The sequence below is a fragment of the Mobula birostris genome, chromosome 3 (assembly GCF_030028105.1).
Source record: "Mobula birostris isolate sMobBir1 chromosome 3, sMobBir1.hap1, whole genome shotgun sequence".
NCBI lineage: Eukaryota > Metazoa > Chordata > Chondrichthyes > Myliobatiformes > Myliobatidae > Mobula > Mobula birostris.
This window is the reverse complement of record NC_092372.1, coordinates 145,416,914-145,441,894: the sequence shown is the minus strand read 5'-3', so window position 1 is coordinate 145,441,894 and position 24,981 is coordinate 145,416,914. Positions and strand designations below refer to the sequence as shown.

General features: G+C 40.3%; 1 protein-coding gene across 2 annotated transcripts in view; it reads left to right on the top strand.

Annotated features, from left to right (window-relative positions):
• Positions 1-24,981, top strand: part of glcci1a (glucocorticoid induced 1a) — a 238,014-nt gene that overhangs the window by 3,696 nt on the left and 209,337 nt on the right. For both annotated transcript variants that reach the window (XM_072253399.1, XM_072253398.1), the window contains exon 2: positions 4,374-4,525. In XM_072253399.1, the coding sequence (XP_072109500.1) occupies positions 4,374-4,525 (152 nt within the window). The remainder of the gene's footprint in view (positions 1-4,373; positions 4,526-24,981) is intronic.

Sequence of the window (24,981 nt, the reverse complement as noted above, 5' to 3'; positions counted from 1 at the left end):
TCTGCCAACTGTCACTTGGTGCAATCCAGGCTAATATCTGTTCTGAGTGAGTCTTGTGGTGTTTCAGATATTTATTAAATTTTCTCTTATGCAGTTGTCTTTGTTGCATGTAACACAAAACATCCTAAGCTCCAAAACTGTTCATTAAAGCAAACTTCACCAATCTTTCTCTTTGATCTTCTCTGGGTAGAAAAAGTCTCAAGAGATTGCTAGGCCTTAAACAGGGAATTGGAGAAAATACTAAATGGAAAGATAAAGGATGTGCATGAATAGAGACACCTAGGGGTGTAAGTGCATATTAAATGAAAGATCTGGAGCTAAGGAATGTGGCAAAAGGAATTGACCTTTCAATTCATCTAGGCTTTTCTACCATTCCAGTTCATCATGAGTAGTCTGTATTTGTGAATGTTGGATCTGCTGACATTTTCAAGACTGTGATCAGAATTATTTTGTTGGGTATGAACACAAAGTACTCTGCAAATGCTGGGGTCAAAGCATCTTGCACAACACGCTGGAGGAACTCAGCAGGTCGGACGGCATCTGTAGAAACGAACAGTCAGCGTTTCGGGCCGAGGCCCTTTGTCAGCATTTCTGATGAAGGGTCTCGGCCCGAAACGTTGACTGTTCGTTTCCCACGGTTGCTTCCCAACCAGCTGAGTTCCTCCAGCGTGTTGTTGGGTATGAATTTGTTGTGATGCAGATCAAAAGTGGGCAAGCACGAATTTCCATTGACTAATTGCATGGTAGAACTGATTTGGCAAAATAGTTAGCATCTGTTCATGTGCATGTGTACCTGCATTCTCATCTGTTTGTCAAGATCCTTCCTTCATTCATCACCTGTTTACACTGGCCTCTTGAGTTTCTCATTTATAATTGTTCATTTTAAAATATGTTTAACAACAAACTGTCCATTTAAGCTCATTTCTTTGAAAAGTGTTAGATTTCATATACAATACTGAGAATTGTCGATTACCTAAGTAAGCAGATTAAACATCTTGCAGTTGAAAATACTTGCTGTTCTACCACATTGCACTGTACCTTGATCTTGCAGATTTTGAGATAAGATGCATGGGATAACCCAGCCAGACCTGTTTCATTGGTCATTTTATGTGCAATTTTTAACATGTAGGCTAGTGTTGAATACAATAGCTGCATATCATTGTCAGTTAGTTATATTTTCCATCTTCTTCAGTGTGGTGTCTGGCAGTGCTGCAGATGTCTAGGCACATAGTGCCTAACAAATTATTTTCTGCGTTTCAGTCAGCTTTAAAAAATCTTCTCTTACTCTGTTTGATTTCATGCTGCACATTCATTCTAAGGGTAGTGTAGATAAATTAATAGGCTTCATATTCTCACTACTCTTAAGAAATTTTTGGTGGATGTGCCAATTAAAACTAAAATCTGAATGACCTAATAATTCATTGCTCTAGGATAGAAGTTTTGATTATTGCTTAAAGATGTTCACAATTAATAATATCCCAGGGAGAGCTATTTAAATTAAACAATTATGAGATCTGAGGGTACAATATATGGAGTCTAGGTTATATTTTGGGTATTCTTCTCCTTCACAGTTAGGAGGTCCACTTTAGGTTGGAAAGTTGGATTTTTTTTTAGTTATTTTTCTTTTCCATTAGTAACCAAGATGAAATAATTCCTTGCATTTGATGTTCTATTTAATGCAGCTGCCCATTTGAGCTCTGAAAATTAAGTTAGGCTTCAACTGAGCATTTTGGATCACTAATAAAACCTTAAAAATGCTGAAACACTCAAAAACGAATCAGTTGCAGCATTTCAGGTTGAAGGCTTTAATGTTTCAAAATTCTCTGCTTTTTCCTGATTTTCATTTTCCTTTACTAAGTTGGTTGGAAATCAGCTACACAATCACTTTCATTTTTGAGTCATCGGGATTTCATATTGTTCACTGATAAATAATGAGAAAATTAATTTAAATTGTTTTTTTTGCATTATAGACTGCAAAGTGGCACTTCTCACAACGTCATTTCTGCTAACATTTTTGTGTAGATATTACAGTGTGATATAGGCACTTAAACACAGAGTACCTTGGCAACTGATTTTGTTGAAGTAAAATGTTAATGATTAATTGTATTTCCATTTTAGAATAACCTCTGTAAATTTTATTGCTGAGTTTAGACTATTGACACTTTCTAATTCTAGGCTTAACTGATGTTCAAACTAAGAACTGGTATGGGGATGTTTTTGACTGTTTGATCTGTGGAAGAAATATCAAATTACTTTCTTGAGGGATGATAATACCTATATTTCTCTTGCTTACGTGGGCTCACAAACGGATGGGACTAAAGCATCCTTTGATTTTCGTATATAAGAGTGCTGCATACCTGTCACTATTGTGTGTTATTGATGAGTGAGGGAATCATTTTCTGGTTTTGGAGAAAAATATTGTCTATTCGAGTTTGTGTTATTTTTCAAAAGGGTGAAATGAAGCCAAATTTATTTCACTGCTATTATTTTTTGGCTATTAAGTAGAGGTACAAGTATTGCTTGGAGTAATGTTTTAATTTTGAAAGTATTTTCTTTCTTTTATTCCTCCTCTCCATCTAATTTCCACATTACTGAGATTCTGGTAGACAGAGCAGAAATACATCACACGGAAACCTGTAAATGTGGGCCCATTTCACTCCCCACATAGGAATATAGCAGTACGGCATCAATGTCTTTTTTTTTTAATACTCCTGAAATCATCTCAGGCTTTGTCTGAATGTGCTGCCCAGTTGTTTGATCCTTATTCCCTATTAGAAGCCTGTTCCATGGCAAAGCACAGTGGAGCTCAGTGCACCACATGGGTTTTGCCGCTTTGTTTTTCTTTGTGAAATGATCTCCAGCCATGTGTAAATGTGCTGCCCTGTCGTGTGAGGCCTGCTGCTGGCGGCGTCACTAGAACTAACATGATGGAAGCAATGTCAATACTGTATTTATCTACCCTGGACGCTAACAGTGTAATCCTTAAAGATTATGTCCATTAACATCTGAATAATGGTTGTTGGGGGCAGGGGGACAAACTGAATGATGAGAGTTCTCTGTTTGCTGTTATCAGTCACTCTTCCTTGGTTAAAATGATTAAGCTCCTATTTTTTTGTAGCATCTCCATTATGTTGGGCATTATTGATTTAAGTTTTCTCTGTGAAAAGTTTTTGTGACTTTATGGTCAGTGATTTGCCCAGATTATTATAGTAGTTTTTGCACAGCTCATTGGAAGGAAGAGTTGTGGTGCATTTCTATTAGTAGAGGTTAACACACTAGTTATTGCTGTATAGGCACATTGAATGATCCATACAGCAATAGCCACATGAACTAATTAAAAAAGCTACTGGGGGCTCCTTTGAAAGTTTGTGCCCGTCATTCTCCATTGAATGGAAAGCACAGCCTCATTAATTCATGTCAACCTGCCCGAGCACTTCTTTCCTGTAGTATATTGGAGATGTAATCTTGTGTAGAAAGCTTGGAAACTAAAACCCTTTATCAGAAGCTGTTCTATTTGACTAAACAGTTGTTATGTTGTACCATTTGCACTGCCTATTCAAAATGCCAATACATACTGTAAGTTATTTTTGAAGAGATCCATGTTGCAAAATATAATTGCAAGAAAGTCCATTTTCAATTGCTGAATGATGATGTATCACAGTTTCAAAGTGAATAATTTTTTTAAAAAAGAAAATTGTTCTCTGGAAGTAGGATCTTTCAAGCAAGTTGCTATTGGAGCAAGTTGTTCCTATTACAGACTAGACACTTGTCCTCTTCTGCAACCTAGCAGAAATCTACTTCAGGGGGTTTCACCTTCTAACCCCTTGAGTGCCAATAATTTGAATAACGTTCAAATTCTAAGCACTCTAGTAGGTTGGCATGGATTGCAGACCCCAGGATTTAATGAAAGCCCACAGGGCACATTCTCTTCTGTAAAAGAGTATCATGTGTAGCCTGTCATGGAATGACCAAAAAGTAAGATTCTGTGGAAGCTGCTGTTGAACAAAGATAGAGGTTGTGGTTATTCTGGACATTTAATTTGGAAGTTTATCAGAGAATGCATATTGAAGTTCAGAATGGTGACTAGGGATTCTCTGTGGTTTATCTTGTTTCATCTTAACTTAAAACAGTCTCTGCATCCATGGAGAAGAATCTACCAGAGGCTATTTAAAATGAGGGTGCGCACTCTGTGATCCAGTCTTGTAGAGTAACTGGATATTGATGAATGCATTTTATGTTGCAAGATTTCTTTGGACATTCATTTTTAAAGAAGGGTTTGTGTGCAGTTTTGCACTTTTATTCCTTTTTTGTAAGGGATTATTTTGATAATGATAAGAACTATATAACATCCAGTCTCCTTTCATTTTCCACAGTTGAAAGGTCCAAATCACAACAGATGAGAACCTCAAGTACCATTCGACGCACCTCATCCCTAGACACTATAACAGGACCATATCTCACAGGACAGTGGCCACGTGATCCCCATATGCATTATGCTTCATCCATGAAAGATAAATCTACACAGGTAAAGTGAAAATTGATTTCAGTTTTTATTGTAATGTACTTTGTTATCATTTTATATTATTGGTCTGTTCTTTGACCATCATTTGTTGTCCTTTTGAAATACAGATTCCATCATTAATTGGTGCTTTCTTTTCAAGTGTCTGTTCTTGCAGAGCTACTTGTTCTCAGTCAGTAAATGCAGGCTGCTGTGGGAAAGCATCAGGTCCAAAGGAAATAAGACTTGCTATGTTGTGACATATGAGTGATGGAGGTTTTGTGTTGCAGAGAGGGATAATAAATCAAATATGAAGAAATGGCGGAGCAGACTTGAGGGGCCGAATGGCCTAATTCTGCTACTATGCCCTCTGGAAAAAGCTTTGCTTTTTGTTTTATGAGGTCTGTTGAAATCTAATTTTGTTGGGATTTTTTTTTTGAAAGTAATTTTAAAACTATGTATACTTTGTGTTCCTCTTTTTGCAGCAGTACGTGCATCTGCACGTGTTCTCGCTCTCTCTCTCATACATATATACATGTGTGTGTGTTTGTGTTATGATTGTGGGGCAGAGATTTGATAAACCAGCGGGCACAGACTTTGTTTTAGTTCAGCCTAGCGCTGACGTAATGGCAGTGGAACTGCCTGGTACTATTGGGGCCCTGGGGAGGTGGGGGCCGTGGACTGTCCATACTTTCCAGGAGGGGAAGAGTGTAGGGGAGCAGGCCGAATCGCAAGTGGAGTCTCCCATAGCTGGAGACTTAAAAGACAGGGTTTTGTCGTTTCTGCTTAGCGAGGGGAAGGAGTGGTCCGATTTGGAAATGTCTATTCAGTCCCCGTTCCCCAGTGAGGAGGGAGAATTCTAAGCTAGTATCTGCCCTTATCTCTCTGGTGAATAAATGGAAAAATGCCCAGGTTCAAAGTCCCGGCAATTTTAGGCTCCGCCTGTTCTCAGGAACAAAGCCCACCCCTGAGGGGGAAGAGGAGTATGAGACTTGGGTGGAGCAGACCGCTCTGTTGTTAGATGAGTGGCAGTGCTCTGATGATGTAAAACGACAGCGATTGGTTGAAAGTTTGAGCGGGCGGGCTGCTGACGAAGTGAGAGCCGTAATGGCACAGAACCCCCTTGCCACATCTGCGGCCTACATGCAAGCACTAGAAAAGGTGTTTGTGCGACGGGAAGCCCAATGGAGCTCATGACGGGGTTTCAGAACATGTGTCAGGAGAAGGGGGTGAAGCTTTCTGCCTAGATCTTTCGGCTAGGGAGGCAGCTAAATTGTTTGTGGCGCAGAGAGGCCATTCAGTTGGCTGAGGTGGATCAGTTAAGGATGGACCAAATAGCGAAAGACGCCCAGTCCCAGAACCTGATTGCTTGGGGTCTCCGACTGTCTCATAAGATGTGCCCCCCTCCCTCTTTTGTTGAGCTGATCAGAGAAATACGAGAGGAGGAGAGGGCATTGGAGGCGCGGGAGGCCTCCGTCAGCAAGGTACAGTCCTTGGTAGTGGTCCCCTGCAGTGAAGTGACCACGGATAGCCTGTCCCGGGGAGTGGTAGAGAAGATTGTGGCAGAGTTGAGAACTGAGATGTCCCTGTTGTTATCAGCGGGTATGATCCCCCACCCGCCATATGATGGAGCTGATAGGGAGGCGGATCCTCCAAGGGGACAGACTGTGCAGAGTGCTGCTAGCAGCCAGGCTCCCGCGAGAAGGGGAACGGCCGGTATTGTCTGTTATAACTGGTGAAGAGGGACACTTCAGGCAGGAGTGTGAACAATGGGAAACCCCTCAGAGAGTGAGCCCCCGGGTACCTAAGCAGGGTGAGTCGCTGGGAAAGCTTAAAAGAGACCCAGTGAGGGGATGGCCTGGCGAATTGGGGGGAACTCATTCCCAGCAATATATCAATATATAAAAGGAAAAAACATATTCCTGAAGGCTTAGTGGGACCATGCTCCAGTGTATTGCTACAGATAGAGGGTATTTATGCTAGAGCCATACTCGACACAGGGTCACAGGTCACTTTGCTGTGCCGTTCGTTTTACAACCAGTATTTGACACATTTACCGTTGAAGCCACTCAGTGCACTAGAGCTCTGGAGTCCTAATGCGGGTGATTATCCGTACGATAGTTATTTGTCAGTGAAGCTGGAGTTTTCGGAGGCCGATGTGGGAGTGGCTGAGGCCCTTGATACATTAGCGCTGGTTTGTCTGGATCGTTTGAGAGGGGTGGAGTTTCAATTCTTGTGGGGACAAATAGTCCTACTGTAAGGAGGCTAATGGGAGCATGCAAGGAGAGAGCTGGAGAGAACTTTCTGAAGACATTGTCCGTTCACCCGGTGTTTCGAGCTGCTTTCGAGGAAGTGCGTGGCCACATTGGGCTGGATAGTGAGCTTAGATGAGGGACTGTGTGGTTCACCCCGTCCAAGTCCATCGTGTTATGGCCCGGGGAAGTAGTGAGAATGATGGAAAATCCCAAATTTCCTGGAATGCCCAAAGGTGAGGCCCTCTTGGTGGATGTACCGGAAGACCACAGTGAGGAATCAGGATTTCCTGCTGGGGTACTGGTGAGGCCCGAACTGTAGAATCCTTCGGTTGTAATGGCAAACAGGATGGCAGCAATTGTAAGGAACACTATGAAGAGGGAGGTCATCTTCAAGCGGGGGATGCCTCTGGCGCATCTTTTCCTGGTGACGGTAATGTCAAGTGTCCCTGTGAGACAAGCTGGGAGAAACTATCCGCAAAAGGGGGAAAGTTGACAGCTGAGTCATTCAACTTTGGGGATTCCCCATTACCTATGGGTTGGAAGAGGATGTTGATAGAGGGGATGTTGAAGCCGGAAGGTGTCTTTTCCACTGACGAGTTTGATGTGGGTTGTTCCAAGAGCACTCGTCCCACTATCCAGGTGACCGAGGACACTCCGTTCAGAGAGAGGTTGTGGCAACTGGTCCCTGCAGAGGTGGAAGACGTTCGGCAGCATTTGCGTAGGTTGAAGAGTTCAGAAGCCCCTATGCGTCCCCAATAGCAGTGGCCAGGAAGAAGAATGGGAAGGTATGGATGTGTTGTGGATTATAGGACTCTGAGCAGACGTATCGTCCCCAACCAGTATACAGTCCCAAGGATTGAAGATGCACTGGTCTGTCTGAGTGGTTCAGTGTGCTGGACTTGAGGAGTGGATATTATCAGATCCCCATGAGTGAGGCTGACAAAGAGAAGACGGCATTTATATGTTCACTGAGATTCTCCCAGTTCGAAAAGATGCCCCAGGGCATATCGGGAGCCCCTGCAACCTTCCAGCATGTTATGAAGAAGTAGACGAGGGGGTATGGAGGATGCAAAGAATCAGGAGACCACTGGATAGGCTGGCCTACATAGCACTGGGGGAACAGTGTGGCCCCTGCTGCTTTGGGGAGCTATGTCACTGCCTTTTACACCTGGGTTGGACTTTGTGCTTTGCATGAAGGGTTGGCAAGCGATCTTATTGTCATGAGGACATGACTAAATTTGGTGGGCGGGAAAGTGTAACACCCTGGGAAAGCTTTTACTGCTAACATAATGGTCTTTCTGTAGAAGCAGTGTTTGGGTTATTGCTAGAGATAATGGGGGCTTTGGAATATGCGCCATCCAATGAAGGGAGTGTTTTTTCTTGTTGTGTGCTTGAGACCGAGGTGATCTGGGTCTTTTGTTCGGTGGAAGATGGAGAGAGAAAATGCCAGAGCAGAGAGGTCGTCGACACCAGAAAGGAGTGTTCTTGGAGTGGTACCGGGAGTCGACGAACCCTGGGGAAATCGATGGAGTACCAGCAGAACCGAAGTTATGAGCTCCAACTTGTGCCCATTAGACTGTTCCATTAAAATGGGCCGTCTTCTTTTAGTTTTACTTGACTAACCCTTTCGTCAAATTAAGAATTATAAAGCTAAATTGTTTAGTTGGATATGGTGTACTGTCTGATATTTCATGGTACGATTTGTAATAGGGTGATACATTGTGCAGCATCCACACAAACAGGAGGTTTTGCACCTCAATCTCACCCGTTTGGTGGGGCCAGAGATTGTCTTCCCCAGACTTACACAGCCGACAGAACCGGAGGGTTACAGATATGACTCAGTCTGCCAGCATGCTGTAAGAGCTGCAGATCAGACAAGGATCCATTTGAATTTTGCCTTGAGCCTTAACTCAATTTAGTCGAGGCCCTTTGGAGATTAACTTTATTCATATCAAGCAATACCATTGTTATATTTCAACGGTGGTGGTGGTTTTTGAGATTGTGTTCCTGGTTTTCCCAGTACACTGGAGAGTCCATGTTGGAAGCCTGTTATGCCTGAATCAGTTGTGCCCTTGTTAAGGAACGGGTTTGCCTACAAGGCTAGACTAGGATTTTGGTTTGTCCTGCGCAAGAGTAATTCGGTTATCGGACAGCTGTTATTTTTGTGGGTAGATCATTTTCATTCACCTTCCAGATCTGGTTGTCCCACAATTTGTGACTTTTAAATAATTTAGATAAACAGCCTCAAGTGTCTTTTAATTGTTTAGGACTTTGAAATTTAGGAAGCCCCTTTCAACTTGAGGAACATTTGAGGTGGTCCTTTTGATACTGGTTGAAAAGATATTCTTTCCACCCGAATGGATTTTGGGGCCTTTGACCGCTATAATGAGTTGATATCTTCAGTAGCTTGTAAATAGTACTTGGATTCCATAATTGGATCAAATAAAAATAGTCATTACCTCTTCTATAATATGTATTTATGATGTTGACAATTGATTTCTGTAGTATTACAACCGAAATTGACAAATTGTAGATCTAAACTCCTTGAAACAGATTCTGCTTGCTTGCAGATGAGGACCTGTGTCTAGATTATTATAGGAGCAATTTGTTCCAATATATCCTTGGTTAAAAGATCCTATTACAAAAAGCAATTTTCTTTTTTTAGTTGATTGATGTCAAAACTGTTTGGGAAATTTCCATTATACATTTCAGAAATTGCATTTCAAGTTGCCCTATGAAAAATATTAAATTAGATTACTTTTGCCATGCTCTTGAAAATTTTTCCTTGCCTGAATGCCCACCTAACGTTTAAAAAAAAAAATCAATTGTGGTGTGATGAACTGGACTGTGGTGAACTAGACTGTAAAGTGTTTTTCTTCATAGTTTGTAAGACAGACTTGTAGACTGATTTTGTGCTAACCTGAAACTATTTTTTTAAACTTACTAAATTTTACTGTATCATGTCAAACGTAAGAGAATGAATTTGTGGCTGAATGTCTTTCTCGTCCTGAGGAATAGATTTGAACCTAATGCAGGTTGGTGAATTGAAAGTTTCATATCTCTGCCTCCAAGGCTTGTAATTTATACTTTTGAAGCTGAGTACAACTTTTGTTGATATTATTGTATTCATATGGGAAGGTTTGCAGTTCACAAGGTGGATTTGAAGAAAACGTGATTAGCGCCAGTGCCATGAAATGTTGGATGCATCGAAACTATTATGTCCCTCCATATTTTTAAGCACAGCATGATGCAAGTTATTGTGAATACTGGGAATTGATGGACTCTGCAAACCACACTATTTTTATTCCAGCCTATCCAAGTGTGTGGCATGTTAGGAGCCCTGGGCATGCGCAGTAGTATCTAACATGAAGCAGAGGTCTTGATCCACTATTGAGATTTTTAATAGGACTTTCATGGGCCATTTATGCCGAAGCGCCTCTAAAGTTTGGTTTGCATGATTTTAAAGTTGATTTTAGAGCTCTCCTTTCCTCAGTTGGCCAAATCCTGTGCTGTTGCACTGAAGATAATTATGAGTTTCTTCATTTATGTTTAACTTCACTATGGGGTGACTTCCATGATAATGGGAACAGAGGTCCAAATTTTTTAGGACCTTGTTATCGACCTTTAATTGGCATTGTAACATGACTGGTTGGTTGGGTGGGTGGCTTGTGGATGTTAAGTGTAAGCCCCATTTCTAATCAGTGAGGGAGTGCTCAGAAACAAGTGTTGCCAGTTTACTATAGTGACCTTCGTTCTGGAAGTGAGGTGACATGGATTCAACAATTTTCCATGATCCGGGATATTTGTGTGCGATATTTGCTAAAGACACAAGGTAGCATTGACACGAGAAGGTTTGGGAAAGCATTAGGGTGAAAAAGCGCCTTGTTTGGCACTGGTCTCTAAAGTTGGGTCTGTTATGGTCTTGTTAATTAAGACACGTCTTGCATGCCATTATATGGATGTACTCGACATCTTGGGGGATTTATGACTGATCACATCCTGTTCCTTGTTGAGAAGGGTTTAGGTATCAGCACTAAAGCATGTCAATTAAAGAAACTAGGCTTTAAAAGAAGGGTTTATTCAGACAGTACAAATCTATAAATTGGATTTGTGCAGTACCCTGTTAGTGAGGAATCATAAACACGAGATACTGCAAATGCTGGAGGAACTCAGCAGGTCTGGAGAGGGATAAACAGTCGGTGTTTTGGGCTTAGCCCCTTCATCAGGACTGAAACGTCAACTGTTTATACCTCCTCATAGCATCAGCTGGACCTGCTGAGTTCCTCCAACAGTTTGTGTGTGTTAGTGAGAAACTGTGCTGATGTACACATCTTCCCGCCTAGATACTGTTCCTTATTTAGCTTAAAACTTTTATAATTATGGTTGTAGGCTCAACAATGTGGTTCTGTTGTCACAGACTACTACAGCCTCTTCAAACCCAGTGAAGGTGACATATATCTTCATTTGCTGTCTTATTTTGTGATCTTCCTATGATTTTTGTTTCTCCTTGCGTTTTTATTTGCTTTCTTTTTCCGTTCTATTCACTGTCTTCCACACTCTTGATTTTTATAATGCAGTGAAAATCTGAACCAATCAAATGAACACTGAGCACCAGTGTATAAAATACAACTTGCTCCTAATTGGCAATTTTGCATGTTAAACCACTTACTGCATAATTTTAAAACCGCAACATATAATGTTGCAGCTTTGCTTTTTTAATTGTCTGTGAAATCCAAGTTTGTTTTTAAGGATGAATAAAATGCATTCTGAATTTATTATTGAATTTGCATGTTAACTTAAGGGAGAGTTTGTGAAACCTATAAAAGAAGACTCCAATAAGAATGTTGCATGTAGATGTAGGGCACATTATTTCTTGTCTAGTTTCTTCCTCTTCAAAAATGGCCTTGGTGATGAATAAATACTTAATTGTGATAGTTATCAATTAATGGTTTTACATGGTTAACCTTTACAGCTGTGGAAGTAGGAAACATCCAGAGCTCTAGATATGGACTTTCAGGGTCTATCCTTCCAGATTACCCCACAGCAATGAGCTGCTTTTAAAACTGTAGCTACTGTCATAAAATGAGAAGTATGGTAGCTAATTTATGCACGGCATGCTTCCACAAACAGCAGATAAGAGAAAGCAGCAGAAGTAAGTCATCATTCAGTTTGTTTTTGGTAATGTGGCTCAGGGATAAGTATGCTCGGGATTTTATATGGTTCCTGAGCTCATTGCTTCATATAAATTAGGAACAGCAGTAGTCCACAGCCTCCGGATCCTGCTGTGAAGTAGATGATTGAAGTTTTGTGGGGCTTGTGCAAAGGACTGGGTGTATAGAATGACCTAGAATCTGTTGTTGGATCATCTTCGGCACTCCTTTTACCTCTTGAATGTTGGTATATGTCTATTTGGTCAGTGAAAAGCGCATACAAATTTCAGAACATTAATTAAGGTTGTTGGGATGTCCTGGATGGCCTACTAACATTAACTGCAGAATGCGTTTAAAGCTTTTTCGGTCAGTTCTCCATCTGACATTCAGCTTGATTAACAGGCTAATAGCCCATTGGAAGGGGAAGGAGTCAGGAGGAAGTGGATGTGAGATTATAGGAGATTGCAAATAATTTGGGGAGTTAGGTATGAGGTGGGGGAGTTCCTATGGAGATCTCTGATTATAGTCAAGGATCATCAGCTTGTGAGAAGCAAAGCTTCTCCGCTTCATTGATCTGGACCTCATTTTTGTTTTTATTTGCTGCAATGCCTGACTCCTGGCAAATCTTTTTTTGCAGGTTGAAATATGATTAAAATGGTAAAAACTCTTACAAAGCCAATTTGTAGTCTTGCCTTGGTAAAATTGGTGGCAGGGATGGGAAGTAGCTTCAGATAGAAATGAACTGAGATCAGGTTTAATGTTTCAGGAGTTTCCCTTCTCCTGTTGCTCTATACGGATTACCAATAAATATACTTAATCCCAGTCGCAAATGACATACTGCAGTAGCTGGCAGTTTGGTCAGTTGTATTTGGTGATGGATCAACAATCCAGATTGACATTGGAACCAATTATTTTAAGTTAACAGAGTATGTAATTGCATAGCTACCTACTGATCTAAAAACTGAAACTCAAGATCAAAGACTGTTTTGTATAAACTTAAAGCTAACAAAAGAATGCAGAGCATTCTGGCAATTCTTCTGTGTTCGGCTCACTCATATTGTGAGTGAGGGCTTGCTTGCAACTGAGAAATTGACTGTATTATGTAAAATCTTCCAAAAATTCTTAGATTCTGGTGATCTACTCGTTGGTTGGAAAGGTACTCATGTGGCACCCCTCTTCAAAAACAGAGGTACAAAGCAGATAAACAATAGGTGCGTAGTTTAACATTTATTTTTGGAAAAATATTAGTTAATTAAGGAAGTGAGAAGAGCATATTTGGAAAATTATGACATGAAGAGAAAATGCATTTGGCAATTTTATTAAGAGTTTTGTGAAGTCTCAATCCGAGAAGATAGTGGAGAAATAATAGGTGAATTGTACTTCCAGAAGACATTTGACATGGTGCTGCACCAAGAGTTAAGTTGTGAGATAAGAGCTCATGATAATAGTGATTAAAATATTGGTATGGATCTTCTCTAGCATGTCCATTCTTATGTTTGTCAAAATTCATCCTTATAAATAAATCAATTATGTAACTATTCAAGGCAAGTTTGTACCAAAAGCATAATAAGATGTAAAATAAAAATGCCAATGTGTGATTATGAAATTGGAATATCAAGTTAACCCAGAAGGGATTCAACATTTGTACTTAACAAGTTCAAGTCACAAGAACATGGTATTTTGACCAGAGTAAAAGATTGGCTGACAGGCAGAGAGCAGTGAAGATTGTTATGGGGGTCATTTATTCACTCAGCAACCTATGACCAGTGGGGTACCACAGAGATCAGTGCTGTGACTGCAACAGTAACATGTATACTGCTGACTTAGAAGAAAGTGGATGTTTTGGGAGCTAAATTTGCAAATGGCACAAAAATAAATAGGGAGGCAAATTGAAGGGAAAATGTTGGCTAAGTGAGTGTTATGTGGGGAAAATGTGAAATTGTTCATTTTGGAAGGAAGAACTAAAGAACAAAGTATGATTTAAATGGAGAAAAATTGCACAAAGAGATTTGGAAGTTCTTATGCATAAAATACAGAAAGCTAGTACACATGCAGCGCGTGGGAGTGAAGTATAATGGAATGGCCTTTTCTCAAGGAGATTAGAGTATAAAAGGAGGGAAGAGTGACTGCAACTGAACAAAGCACTAGTGAGACCATTTATAGTGTGTGAACAATTATAGTCTTCCTTTTTTAAGACATAAATTATTTCATGAGATGTATTGGGGAAGGTTCACTAGGATTATCTTGGGTGTGGAGAGTTTTTCCTCAAGGAAAGGTTTATCATAATGGTTCTGCTTCTATCCTTGCATTCTGCAATTTCCCACTGAAGACCCACTGTGCTTGTAGTGTATGGCATTAAAATCTTTACAGATCCCAAAACAGGGAAAATTTGCCACATTAGTTACAGTTTCATGGTTTGAGCCTAGTTGGATTGGGGTGGAAGAGGGCGTTTGCTCTCTAATGAGAATGCTATAAATATGTAAATGCAATATTCTGAGTGCAAAGTTACAACTTTTTTCATTATTCACTCATTCAGGAAGTTTTACAAATGAGTAAGTAATCTATCTCAACCATTTCTTCATTTTGTCTGTCACCTTTGTCTCTGTTGCACACTGTATGGGCACACTGGGTTCTTGTTACCCACCCCTAGAAAATCAGTTTAAAATTTAGATGTTTTTTTCCTCCAACTCTGTCAGTTTCTATTTCATGCCATAGTTTTTCTATCTATCTTTTTAACAAAGGTGTTGTTCTGTATTTGATGTTAGTGGCTTTATTTATGTGTGAAGCTTGGTAATAAGTACCAGCTGTAACTGGATAACTAGTGCAATGGCATTCCTAATGACTTCCTTGCCATCTCGCACTTTTCTCTTTCACAAAGCCCGCAGGGACGTTGGAGCCTCTTGTATTGTTGCTACTGATATTTTCGTATCGTCAGAATCCATTCTGTGTTCTGATGGTGTATGCCATAACAATTTATTAGGGCATTTACTGGGAAGTCCTGCATAATTAAATTGACTTTGAAAGATGGGCATTGTCACAATATAACTTACATTCTCAGTGAGAGTGTTGTTACATAATGTGATCAATGTGTTTTGGTTAAAGTAGGGTAAATTTTGCTTAGATGGTTGTTAGGAATTTGATAAGGTGGTCAGACATTGGTCTTGTAGGCCATATGTCAACAGAGATGTTCCTCTCCAAGCCCAGTAACAGGCCATCGGTATTAATTTTGTTTGAACACACATTAAAAATTTCTGTAGGGATGATGCTGTTTATTTTTGTTTTTAAAGCTAATGGCTTAGCATAATAGGGACAAGAAATGGGTACAAATCAAGCCCAAAAAGGTAAGACAGAAAGCTTTGTCTTGCACAAATTCGTTTGACTGGCATTGACAGTATTTTCTAGTAAGCACATTCTTGAATGAATGACTACTAATTTAGCACTAATGTCTGATCTACTGAGATTACTTTGAGAAAAGTTGGAGTTGCAGGGACATAAAGCAGTGTAAAAGGCCCTCATCACCCATTTTTACATGCATCCCATTTTATTTTGCTCTCAATACCTGCCCCCCCCCCGCCACCTACCCCAGAATCCTTTGCCAGCACATGGGGTGCAATTTACAGTGGTCATTTAACTTATCAGCCTGCAGCTGGAGAACCCAGAGACAGCTCGTGATCACAGGGGAATGTGCAAACTCCACATACCGCTGGATTTCAGGACTGGACCTGGATGTGGATTCTGATGCAGCAGCTCTACTCAATGTGCCACTGTTTAGAATGAAGCACAGCAGATAGTTCATTTGGAGATGTTCTCATCAGACTGAGGGCCAAAGTGGAAGCTCAACCATTTAGTAATGTAATGTTTGTTTTGTTTTAACCTCAGTCCTACTTTCCTGTGCAAACCCCATTTCCTTTGTTGTCCCTGATATTCAAATATTTAATACTGTTTGTCTTGAGTATATTGAATGATGAAGCCTCCACATTCCTCTCAGTTAGACATTTCCAAGGAGTCAGGACTTGTTGATGGAAATATTTCTTTTCCTTTCAATAAGGAATGGGACCCCTTAGTTTGAAACTGTGATTCTTGTTTTTAGACAGCTAAGCCAGGAGAATCATCATTCATGTATTTACTGTATCAAGCTCTGTTCTTTAAAACAGAATGTACAGGAGAAATCAAGTGGCGGGACAGCTACTGACTGTCTCTTACTCCACGGCATGGGCTCAGTGGGCTGAAGGGCCTGTTTTGGCATTGTATCTTCCTAATCTCTGGAGCGATCACAACTTTCAAAAGTTGCTGTCAATCGGTCATCCATTTTGGTAATTCATTGAAATATTGGTTGTGTACATTTATAATGGATTAAGTTTTCCCAAGGGGGAATTAAATCTCCATCGTTAAAATCTGAGGTCTGATTAATTTCCACTCACTGGCTTTGGTACTTGGCACAACCGAGAAAGAAAATGGGCCATTATGAAATCAAAACTGTGTCCAATGGATCTTGATTTCATGTCAAGTAGAAGATGAGTAATAACTTAATTTAGCAGGAAATGATGTGTTAATTTGTCCCCCATCAATTTTTGCCCTGCTGCGATTATGATCCTTGCAGGCGTTTGGCTGATCTAACCTGAGAGGGCATTCTTCATCTTGAATTTCTGATATGCATGCCTACAAACTAGTTTGGCCGTCTTGGTATTTCGGGCTAATTTGCTCTGGCCTAACTGTTTACATTTCCAGCATGATTTGTGGATTAGCTGTCAGGAAAGGAATTCCCTCCTCTGCTCAATGGCACTGAAGCCGGTTGTACTTTTGCATCTTTAATCCTGTCTGGGATTAATGAAGGGAAGATAAATTGGGTATTAGATTTGGAACTTGCTAATCATTGTAGCCTAGCTACTCAGTGCATATGTGCAAGCAATAGACAAGTCACTTGATTGCCATTTTAGCTTAAGCCTTTATTTATATTAAAAGCAATCTCTTAGTTTAACTCATAAATTAAATTAAGCCTTATACCAAAAATATCGTAAGTTAATATTTGTTGATAAAACACTCTTCTTAAAGCACGAATAATTCTAAACTGGTGTCAAACTGATCTGAGATGCCCCTTTGACTTGCTTCGTCCAAATTGGAAAGAAATGGAGTGATTGTAAGTAAGGATAGGACCTGCTTGTTTTGTGCTTCTGTCTCTTCAGAGATCTTTCAGCTGTTTTTGAAGATTCCAAATTACTAATTTCTTTATGTTGAATGATTCTGTCCTATTAACAGATCACAAATCATAATCTTAAAGCATTTATAGCTGCAGCTACTAAATTGTCAGTTTAGGAGCCTATTTTGTTTTCAAAATATCCTGGTAATCTGATGTTCCTTGCGTATTCGTTCTTTTCCAGAAATGGCATTGGGGTGTCAGTGGACAATACGGCTGGCAGGGGGAATGGGTAATGTGGTACTTGCTCTGCAAATTAAAATTGAGCTTCAGGGTGATTTTTGATCATTTAGAGCAAATTTAGAATGCATTTTCCAGCTTTACATTGAACAAAGGCAGTACACACTGAGATAGACTGCATTACTTAGTGTACAAGCATAAATAAGTACTACTTTGATCATTTTTGCTCTTACTGGTGTGCATAAGCAAAACTGAGTTTCTGTGGAAGTTTTACAGTTTTGGTTAGTTTTCTATTAGCAGTTAAATGGTGAACATGAAAAGATAATTCCTCTTTTGAAGCAACTGTGTCAATAGTATCTCTGAATGTATGTGGGACAAAATAATCTAAGACACACTATATTTCTAGCTCTTGCAAACAAAGCACAAAGTGAATCAGTTGGGTTAATCAGAGTAATGGAATACTAAGTAATTGAATAAATTGAAACATATGAAATGAGAAACCTGTTCTGAAAGATTTTCTTCATTAGCTGTACTTAAATAATTGTTTGGTGGAGCCAAGATAGACTTAGAACCATAGAACATTACGGTACGACTTGGCCATAATATTTTAGAAATCAATGGTCTGATTTGTGTGAAGGGACTTTGGTGATTAACCTATCTCAATTCAAGGTCAAGGTAATATTGCAGAAGCATTTTCAGATTGCTGGGTGTAAATGCCATGTAAGGCTTTATGCACACTGGATGAAATCACAGGTTATTATACAAGCGACTTAAATTGAATATTTTTCTTTGGTGTGGTATTAAAGAATTAATGTTATTATTACAACCTACCCTCCTCGTAGGATGATTTGCCTGTTGCTCAGACCCTCCTGGTTCAGTGGATTGATGACATAATGAAACAAGAAGGCTGGAAAATGATCTTTTTTCCTGAGAGAATGATTGTCATGCAGAGTAAAGATGGTTTAATATAAAATTCTTAAACTTATAAGCACATAATTTGACAAAATATATTGTTAGCAATTTACTTCCTTTAATTTTAAATGTTCAGTTATTTTCAAGCTTGTATTCTGGAATGTTGCACGTTGAATTATAAACTTCCCTTGGGATCAATAAAGTATGTCTATCTATCTATTTATCTATCTATCTATCTGTTTTTGTCTATTTTGCATTTGATACTGAAATTTACCTAGTGTATGGGCTTTGGAGATCTGGCATGGTGGCATATGCTTCCCATTTGATACATGATCATGGACGCCTACATTATCTTTCAAATGCCAGGGGAGCGTCAAAAAGATTTAAAGATTCACATTTGCTAGTTAGGTAGATCTTGGACTTTGGCAAGGTCGAAAGAGTGGAGTTTGAAATGTAAAATTCGTCTCTGAATTATGAATATATATTTAAAATTAATCCCTTTCAAGGAAGGGAGCTAAATCTGACTTTTACTGGAGTTGAGAAGTGAATTTATTTTATAAATTTGTAATTCAAAAATTTGTATATTTTGAGAGAATATTTAATTTTTTTTTACTACGGTTCTCATATGATATAATGTATCACTGTCGCTCTGAATAGGTAAACTTGGTTAATTTAATTTTCAAACTTTCTCAAAGGAAGCATCTTTTAAAATGCTTACAGTGTAGACTGCAATCTGATACTAGAGGACAGCAAAAATACTATGGACTTTGGTGTCAGGAGATATTCATTCTTCCTATTAAGTAATTTGAAATTCAGTATATTCTTTTCCTTGTATATTGGTACTTTCCAATTTGAAAGGGATGTATTTGGTTAACTGAATTATTTCATTACAGGATGGTGTAAACTTATTTATGAATGAACAAGTACACGGGTGGGCATAGTTATTGGCTGGTTGGATGGTGTCGCAACTGCAGCCTTGCACACAGCATCAGTAAGACCAGTCAGCAGTGAAAAGGATGAGCAGTTTCAAGCAGTGTCCGCATCTCTGAAAAGATCTATGCTGGGACTACACAATTGATGGAATTATGAAGGAGCATGCCAGAGGCTGTAATCCATTAGGAGGTTGAGGAGTTAGCAAATTTCTACAGATGTACCGTGGAGAACATTTTGATTGCATCACCGTCTGGTATGGAGGAGCCACTGCACTGGATCAGAACAAGCTGCAGAAAGTTGTATACTCAGCCAGCTCCATCATGGGCACTAGCCTCCTACCATTGAGGTCATCTTCAAAAGGTGATGCCTCAAAAGGACAATGTTCATCATGCAGGAACCTCATCTCCCAGGAAATGCCCTCTTATTACTAAGGTCAGGGAAGAATCACAGCAGCCTGAAGATACACACTCAATGTCTCAGATACACCTTCCTCCCTTTACTGTCAGTTCACTATTGAACACTACCTTACTATTTTGCTCTCTTTTTACATGGCTTATTTATTTTTTAAGATATTTTGTATTGTAACTTTTTAAAAAAAATGTATTGCACAGTACTGCTGCTGCAAAACAACAAATTTCACCACATATATTGGTAATAATAAACCTGATTCTGGTTTAGAGCTGTTTTAGATGAGGAGCCTTCACTGATCTCAAAAATTGTAAAATGGTTTGGAAAATGTTCCAAACTTTTTTTTGCTGGAAGTTTGAAAAATGTCAAATGATCTCTTTATTTAAAAGTATCGGTTCCATACCTGGGGTGTGTAAACCAGATGCTAGGTCTCAGAGCATTGCTGACGGGAAACCCACAGCTGATGGGCTGTGCATTTGTCCCACTTGTACAAGTTCAAGATATAAATCCTCTCTTACCAGTCTGAATTTCGTGTAGCATCCCAGCCAATAAGTCATTGGCTAGAAGAATTATTTAAGTCGGAAACATTCCAGATCTGCTTTGATATGTTGACTTTGTTCTGCCCATTGTTTCAGTAATACTGTATGAGTCAATAGTTTAGTAATCAAAATTGCTCTGCAATATTCTGGCACAGACATCCTGAAGAGAGCAAGTCATTGCCTCCACCCCCATTAAGTATAACCAGAATTAAATTGAATGAGTTCATTGTCATTGTCATTCTCTTCATGGCAGCATGCACATCATTTCTTGAGGAATAAATGCTTTTGTTAGTTATTCCTCTTCCTTAAATGTAGGCCTAGCTTCATAATTGATACCATCCTCTGGAAACATACGTTTGGCTGCAGGTTATGTCTTCCCGCGATGTTTTCCAGATCTAAGGTGCCTTGTCAGCTCTGTGGAAAATAAAACAATCAGCAATTCTTCAGATTTGCTGTTATTGAAGATGATTGTGGTCAGGGTACCTTTGTCCTTTCCCCATATTGTACCATTGAAATGTATGCAGCTTGAAGTTGGCATCAACTAACTTGTGAGCAAGAAAGTTATTGTATCCCGAATGGTTTAAGATGGTGCTGCTGAGGTGAGCGACAACTTACTGGTGGTTTTCAAAGCAAGGAAAACAATTAAATACTTTATTATTAACACTTTTTCTCTGGAAAATTGTGGTAAACGATCATCGCATACAATGAAGAGGTGAGTGAAGGTAGGCTGAGTCGAGGGTCGATGTGTGCGGGTGTGACACAGTCAGAACAAGGTCAAGGCATATTTGAGACGGGGTTGGGGCGACTGAGTGGTGTGAGAAAAGTCGGAGTGGAGGAGATTCAGAGCTCGTCTACCTAACCTGAGAATGAGGTTTGATTGATCCAAGTGCCAATTTGGAAAGGGTGGGTATGGGCCGAAACGTGACAGCAGGGTCCAGGCCCAGAGTGTATTGATGCAACAGGGCCCAGGTCTTGGAGTGAGGAATGATCTGATGTTTGAACAATTTAAGCGCGGGGCCAGATGGATTGAAAAAGCAATGTTGGGACCAGAGGTGAATGTCGGTCCGGTTCTGTTTGCTACTCCTTGACGTCTGCTGTGCTTTTCACTGCACTGAGACTGAGGCTGTGGGCCTGCTCCGTGTCTATGGGCTCTGTGACATTTACTCTGCTGTGTGCTGAACTGCAGCTGAGGCTGTGGGCCTGCTCCGTGACTATGGGCTCTGTGACATTTACTCTGCTGTGTGCTGAACTGAAGCTGAGGCTGTGGGCCTTCTCCGGGCTCTGGACTCCATGTCTGTGGGCTCTGTGACATTTACTCCGCTATGTACTGAACTGAGACTGAGGCTGTGGGCCTGCTCCGGCTGCTCCGGGCTCTGTGTCTGAGGAGTCACTTTCGTTCTAAATGCTTTTTGTTTGCTTTTATTGTTTGCGTGACTTGTTTTTCTTCCTCTACCTCTCTCCACCCTCTTCCCTCCCCCCTCCATATTGGGTGTTTTTGATCTTTTGTTTTAAATGGGTTCTTTTGGGTTTCTTGTTTAGGGCTGGCTGTAAGGAGATGAATCTCATGGTTGTATAATGTATACATACTTGGGTAATACGTGTACTTTGAGCATCCTATTTACCAGCTTTGGCAGCAATTTCAAGTTGAATTGATACTTCTATCCTCTGACTAGAACAGGTTTTAGGGTTATATTTTAGGACACTGGTTGATCAGGGTTTGCCATCTTGTGATGCTTGGAATGATTATTACGTGCCTCAGCCTAAAAGTAGAACAGCAAACTCGATAAATTGAGAAGGCATTGTATAATGCTATGTTAGTTTTTTTTTTGAAGTCCAATTACGGGTGCTTTGAAGCTTCATGTTCTTGCATCCAAGCACGCTACTGTGCATATTCCTTTGCTTCCCCTCACATTTCCCTTTTGAAATATCTGGCTTTTGGATGCCTTCTCACTCTTATTATACAGTGTTTCAGGTTGTGGAGTCTCAAAAAAAGAGCAGAATACTGTACGTTGCTCATTAGGAGGTTGAATCTTGTGTGAATTAAATTAATGAGCTTTCGAGGCAAAATTAAAAACAAGTTGGCATTTAAGATGCTCCCTGCCAAAAGATATTTACATGAAGTCAAATTTATTTTCAGAGCCAAGGCATCCACTATTACCAGTTTTTTCTTGTACGTAGGAATCATAGAGGAAAACCTATTTCAGCTAGTGTAGATCGCAGCAGTGGTAATTTCTGAGTGAAATTGTGAGCACCGGGATATTGGTCCTGAGGTTCTGTATATTTTATTATATCTATTGTTTCTTTCCACATCCATTGTACTGTTGTTGTCAGAAGTCTTACACTGCCTTGAAATATAAATCGGAGCTTTAGGATAGAGCCGATGACCATCACTGAATACAGCACCAGAGCTAGGCAGCATACATCGTGCTACACGGCTGCATTTGTGTCCATCTAAAGGGACAACCTGCTGACACTGACTGAGCAGCTTCAGACTCCTTAAACACCTCCCAAAATTTACAGAATGTGATTAAACTGCAAAGGATGATTTTTTTTTTCAGTTACTTGCTGTTATGTTTTCTAACTCCAAAACTAAGCAAAGGAAAAACACGGGGAGCCCAGTGATAAACACGTATACTTCATTTATACTTTAGTGAGGCATGCACTTATGCCTTTCACGTACTTTTACTTACATTATAGAGACGCGCGTGCGTGCGTACACACACACACAGTGCCACCGCCACCCCCCCACACCCACACCCTAATACAATCACTATATCACCTTGGGGTGGTGGGTCATCTGCTTGGCAGGTGAGACGTGGGTGTGAAACCATCTCTAGTTCTGAGGCCTTCTCCTTGGTGGCTGTAGGTGTGGTTGAGAAGTGCAGGACTCTGCTCTCCTCAACTGATCGCTCTGTCGTCTCCAGATGACATCAGACACAATCTCCCCTGTGTAGGAGAGGGGTCCAATTCTGTCCTTAATCTTTCCAAGTAGCACTTTTGATTGCCTCTGTCATCTCTCCTATGACTGCTTGTCCAGGAGTGAAACATCAAAAATCTTTGTTTGGGGAGCACAAGAGATGACCCAGGAGCAGCATAGTTGGTGAGTTGTTGATTGTGGCATGTGCTGCATTGTGATATGCAAGGAGAAAACTGGTAAGCTTCTGATTCAGTGTTGAGAGTGTGCTGCTGACATTGCTGGCAGTGCATTCTTTAGCCTCTGAGCAAATCTTTCCACTAAGCTGGGTGGTATGGTGCAGATGTAATGTGTCGTATTCCGTTCATTTTCAGGAATGACTGAAACTTTCCTGCAGCAAACTGTGACTGACTAAGTGTTCTGGAACGCCAGTCCTTGAGAAATAGATTTTCAGCACATCAGCGGAGCGCAAGGCTGTCGTGGAGGCTATTGGGAACACTTCTGTCTGCTTTGTAGCTGCATCCACTACTGCCAAGAAATTCGTGCCCATGAATGGTTCGGCAAAACCTACATGAATATTTCGCCAGGACAATGCAAGATATTTCCAGGGATAGAGAGGCACTGCTTTTGGCACCTTCTGGATGTGTTGGCATCCCGAACGGTGCGTGGCAAGCTGTTCGCTCTATCCCAGGCTACCAGACAAATCTAAGAGCCAATACTTTTATTTTAACGATGCCTGGATGACTGGCATGTAGCTCTTTCAACACTTTAGCCCTCAGCTTGGATGGTACAACAAATCTCAATCCCCACATAAGGCAATCCCCGTCAAAGGCAAGTTCATCCCAGTACTGGTAAAAATGGAACTGGAATTTCTGCTGCACATTCCAGCCATTTTTGGCGTCCATGTAGATCTGAGACAGTTGGGGGTCTTTCTGCTTTCCTCTTTTATCACCTCTCTGCAGTAATAGGAAGACCGTTGATTGCATTAGGGAGAATAATTGAAGAGGAGTGTATGCTCATAAATTTTTCGGGTGTTTTCTTTTCCAAGGATAAATGGGACAATCCATCAGCAGTTCCATGATTATTTGTTCTCTTGACTTCGATCTTTTGATTGTGTCCTCCAAGAAACAGAGCCCATCTCTCCATTTGTGCTGCTGCTGTTAGTGGAACAACCTCCTGTGGGTTGAAATTGAACTGCAATGGTTGATCATCAGTAATAAGGGTAAACTCTCTCACGTACAAGTTCTGGTTGAGGTGTGTCCTTTGGCATCAGGGCATCCACCACTGCTTGAATTTTCTCAGCAAACTTGTGTAAACCTTGTGCGCCAGTGGGGTGACCACAGTAAGTGACACTTGGTTTAAAGAATTCACATTTGTTGCATCATGCTCTGAGCCCATAATCATCTAATATTTTGAGCTCTCTAGAGATTTTGGAGATCTTGTTCCTTGTTATCCACACTGGTAACAATGATATTATCAAGGTAACACTGACTGTTTAGGTAGCCTTGTAACACCTGGTCCATAGCTTTCTGCCACAGTACAGATGCAGATGATACTCCAAAAATAAGCTTATTACAGTGATAAAGTTCTTTGTTTATGGTGAGAAACATTTTGGACTCTTCTTGCGTCTATATCTGTAGATAGGCCTCAGTTAAGTCTACCTTTGATTCCACTTATGAAACCTAGTGTTCTGCAATCTAAAATGCTTTTGGCTGTAAATGTTCCTACATTACTTTCACACTTTCAGCAGGTTTGGGTTGGAGTTGTTAATCTTCTAAGCAAACTGTATGCTTTTTCACCTATTACATTCAGCAAAATTGATACACCCTATCCTTGTTATATGCGAGGGATACGTTCCTCGAAGTTGACGCATCATGTGAAATGGCATAATGTGAATAATTATTTAAATGGAGAAAATAGGGATGCCTTCCAGAGGACTTCCTAAATATGTTTTATCTGTGATTTATTCACATTTTTATACCAATACGATACAAAAGC